This window comes from Bactrocera dorsalis, chromosome 3, assembly GCF_023373825.1.
Source record: "Bactrocera dorsalis isolate Fly_Bdor chromosome 3, ASM2337382v1, whole genome shotgun sequence".
In the NCBI taxonomy this organism is placed as follows: Eukaryota; Metazoa; Arthropoda; class Insecta; order Diptera; family Tephritidae; genus Bactrocera; species Bactrocera dorsalis.
The window spans coordinates 50,215,275-50,218,793 of NC_064305.1; the positions used below are offsets into that span (position 1 = coordinate 50,215,275).

At 36.3% G+C, this 3,519-nt stretch overlaps 1 protein-coding gene across 1 annotated transcript; it reads left to right on the forward strand.

The window, feature by feature from the left end:
• Positions 1-2,611: 2,611 nt before the first annotated feature.
• On the forward strand, positions 2,612-3,519 carry LOC125777196 (uncharacterized). Its single transcript, XM_049451476.1, has one exon. It carries the CDS (start codon positions 2,818-2,820, stop codon positions 3,130-3,132), a length of 315 nt encoding a protein of 104 aa, XP_049307433.1. The 5' UTR covers positions 2,612-2,817; the 3' UTR covers positions 3,133-3,519.

The following is a 3,519-nucleotide window of genomic DNA, read 5'->3' on the forward strand; positions in this document are numbered from 1 at the left end:
GCTATGTTAGGAAAAAATTACACATATAGTGTTTGGGTCAATTTGACCCACTTATGAAAATCCACTAATAACACTCTTTTATTAAAAGAGATCATATTTTTATTATGAATCAAGTTAAGTGTATGTTAATTGTAGAAAATAGTTGAGATATGTATGTTTTAACGGCAATTTTCACAAACTAAGCTGCTGTGTTCCTTGCAAACAAATTTTTGGCACGTACTACAAACAGCTGAATATTTGTTCGAATTTTTTGTATGATGACAGAAGAAACATCGCTGTCGTTTTTTGGTGGATTCATTTCTGGCAGAAATGTTAGAAGTAGACGCTTTGGAGTTTTCTTGAATATTTTTTACTATATTCTTAGCAGCGATTCCTCGCGGCAGTCTCTCTCTGCGGAAAATATTTGGTTCGACCATTTGCTTTCCCAGCCTCTTCAAGAAAAAGTCTTCGCTTATAAAGCTTGTTGGTGTTCCATGAGGGATTTATTATCTGTCCATATTACGTATGCGTTATATGCCGATATATCTAACATATTCGAAAAGAGGGCAACTGGCCAACGTTGGTCTGACGTTTACATGTATAATTAACAACCAGCTGATCAAGCGCATCCACACAGCTTTTGTTTCATTATAGTGAAGTATTATTTCAGGTTTTTTTCTGTCACCCTCATCAAACAAATGGAGAATGGTGAAGGGAGCTCAATGCGACAACAAATTTATATTTTTTTGGGACGTACGATACAATAGTTACATTCTCCGTAAATAAAAATTTGCTTTCTAAAATGTTCTTTTCCTTCATGTCGACAATTTCTCGTGGCAAAAAAAGCTTATTTTCCTCACTGTACCGACTAAATTAATGTTGCTGCGAAGTAGCTGAACGGCGAGATTGTACGTCGTAAAAAAGTTATCGCAAGTAATAGTGTGGACCTCTGGGAAGGGGTTCTGATAGGGATAGAACAACACGTTCACCTAAAAATATTTGTATAGAGACGGTTTATTTACAATGTACATAGGTTTGAGACATACAAAAAGCCAATTTATAAATGCATTACCTTGGTTCCTTTCCGGTTGCGTATTTTCTTGCCCGTCCTAAATAAGCTTCCATGTTCCAGGCATACTTGCTTTTTGAATCACATAGATCTCATATTTTTAAGCCGTATTTTTGCGGGCTTCGATGGAATGTACTGCCTGAAGCTACAACGACCACGAAAAGGTACTAACTGCTCATCTATTGTTACATTTTCATGTAAGTGATAATATGACCTGAGCTGCACGATTCCATTGATCGCAAATGTTTCTTATGGGTGCTAATTTATCACGCTGTCTTCTCTCATCCCTGTCTGCAGCGGAGTCAAAACGAAGGCATCGTGATATGTTCATAAGTCTTTCCAAGCTCATTGTGGCCGAAAAATTGGTCTGCCATTATTTCATCCCACAAATGAATTAGACTTTCATTGTGCGATTTGTATACTCCTGCTAAGATTTGCAATCCTATGTATGCTTCAAATTCTGTATGGTCTATAATTTTCCACTTGTCTCCAAAAAGATGCAATCGAAAATATCCTCAGCATCAGAATTAATAATTTGGTGTGTTTCTTCAATACTTAGTTTTTTTCAAAATAAAAAAAATATAAAAATGTGTAACAGCAATATAAACTTAGTAATTAGATAACTTGACTTACTCTCTTCCTTTGGGACATTGTATAAATATATATTTAGCAATCACCTTTCTTATAAAAATTTTGATAAGCTCCTTACTGCGCGACAAAAAATTGCTAACTAAGCAAACAATCTACACTTACTCTTTGCACAGGTGCATAAAACGGGGAGTTCCCCTTTTTCGAAAAGGCTATAAATTTATCGAGAATATATAAACATAGAGCTGTGCAAAATATACTCGATTTCCGATAACTAGCTTTCTTTGACGGCGTTTTTGATCGAGTGATGTGATAAAAAAAAACGGCAAAATGTTTCAAAATATATACTAGGTGGGTCAAATTGACCCAACAACGTAATAAGTGTTAATGAAATTACATTTGGCATCCTCCAGCGACATAAAAAACAGATATTATTTTAAATTTCATATTTATCTATTCCTTTTACTGCAGTTAACAAATAGAAGAAGAATCAATACAATACGACTAGAGTAACACGCGAATTTCGACGAGTTTTACTGAAAAATTGGGTCAAATTGACCCAAAACATAGCAGAAGGGTTAAAAAATTACGCTTTATAAAATAACGAAAGTTGGCTGTTATTTTATGCACCTGTCCCACCCGCTACCCCCCAAAGCCACGATGACTTGAATTCCACATTTTGCCATAGTTCTTACCTATGTTCAAAGCATACTTCAACAAACTTTCAGCTTTTATAAAATGACGAAGGTCTGGATGTCACGGGCTCTTACTCTATAACACTCCTAATGCTTTACCAATAATGTCTTAATGTTTTGCTAGCACTGGTTTTTGTCCATTCTTGTGTCTAATTTTCTCCTTAGCTATGCAGCTTATGCGTATATGCTTATGAGGGCGTAGGTATGAAAAACGTATGTTTGTGCGTATGTACATATGTATATATGTATGTATGTACCTGCTTGCAAAGTGCAAGCAGAAAGTGAGAACATAAAAAATGCAATTACAGTAGAACTCCAATTATCCGAACTCCGACTATCCGAATCGCCGATTATCCGAATCACAAAAAATTGTCCAAAAAAAGTCTAAGTGCGCTATTATTCTTCCCCCGCGAAGCCAGTGAGAAACAAGAATATGGAGAGGATGATGATGATGAAGATGCGTTGTCACTAGAGGAAATAAGAAAAATGATTGTAAAAATTCCTGGTTGTACAGAAGTAAGTGCTGAAGATGTAGGAGAGTGGATGGCTTGTGACACGTCTGACCCTGGTTTTCAAATTCTCAATGACGATGAAATTGTTGTAAGTGTGAGAGAAGATGTTGAAGTGGAAGTGGAAGAAGAACTTTCTGCTGATGTTAAAGTAGACGCTGGACCATCAGCTAGTGAAGCATTTGCCGGCCTCGAGACTGCTTTGAAGTGGATGGAGCGTCAGCCCGAGTGTGACCACTTGCAACTGCTCACCGTCAAGCGAATGCGTGACCTGGCTGCCCGAAAACGGTGACGACCGCAAAACAGCTTACATTGACGGAGATGTTTAAAAAACAATGATTTTTATTTCTAAGCTTGTACATTTTATTTATATTTAAAACATGTGAAAATTTCATGTTTCTTTCATTTAATTCAATAAAAAAATAGTGCAATATCAAAACGTAGCTTTTATTCTCTCCATTGGCAATTTAAAAAAAAAACCGATTATCCGAATATTTGATTATCCGAATGGGTCCCGGTCCCCATTAATTCGGATAATTGGAGTTCTACTGTATCTACAAATCATAGAAAAGCGTAACATACATATGTATGTATATGGATGTAAGAATTGATGTGCATTTGCATAAACGGTGCTCTAACAAAGGTGAATAGCCTAATTCATGGTCACGGTCATCCGATT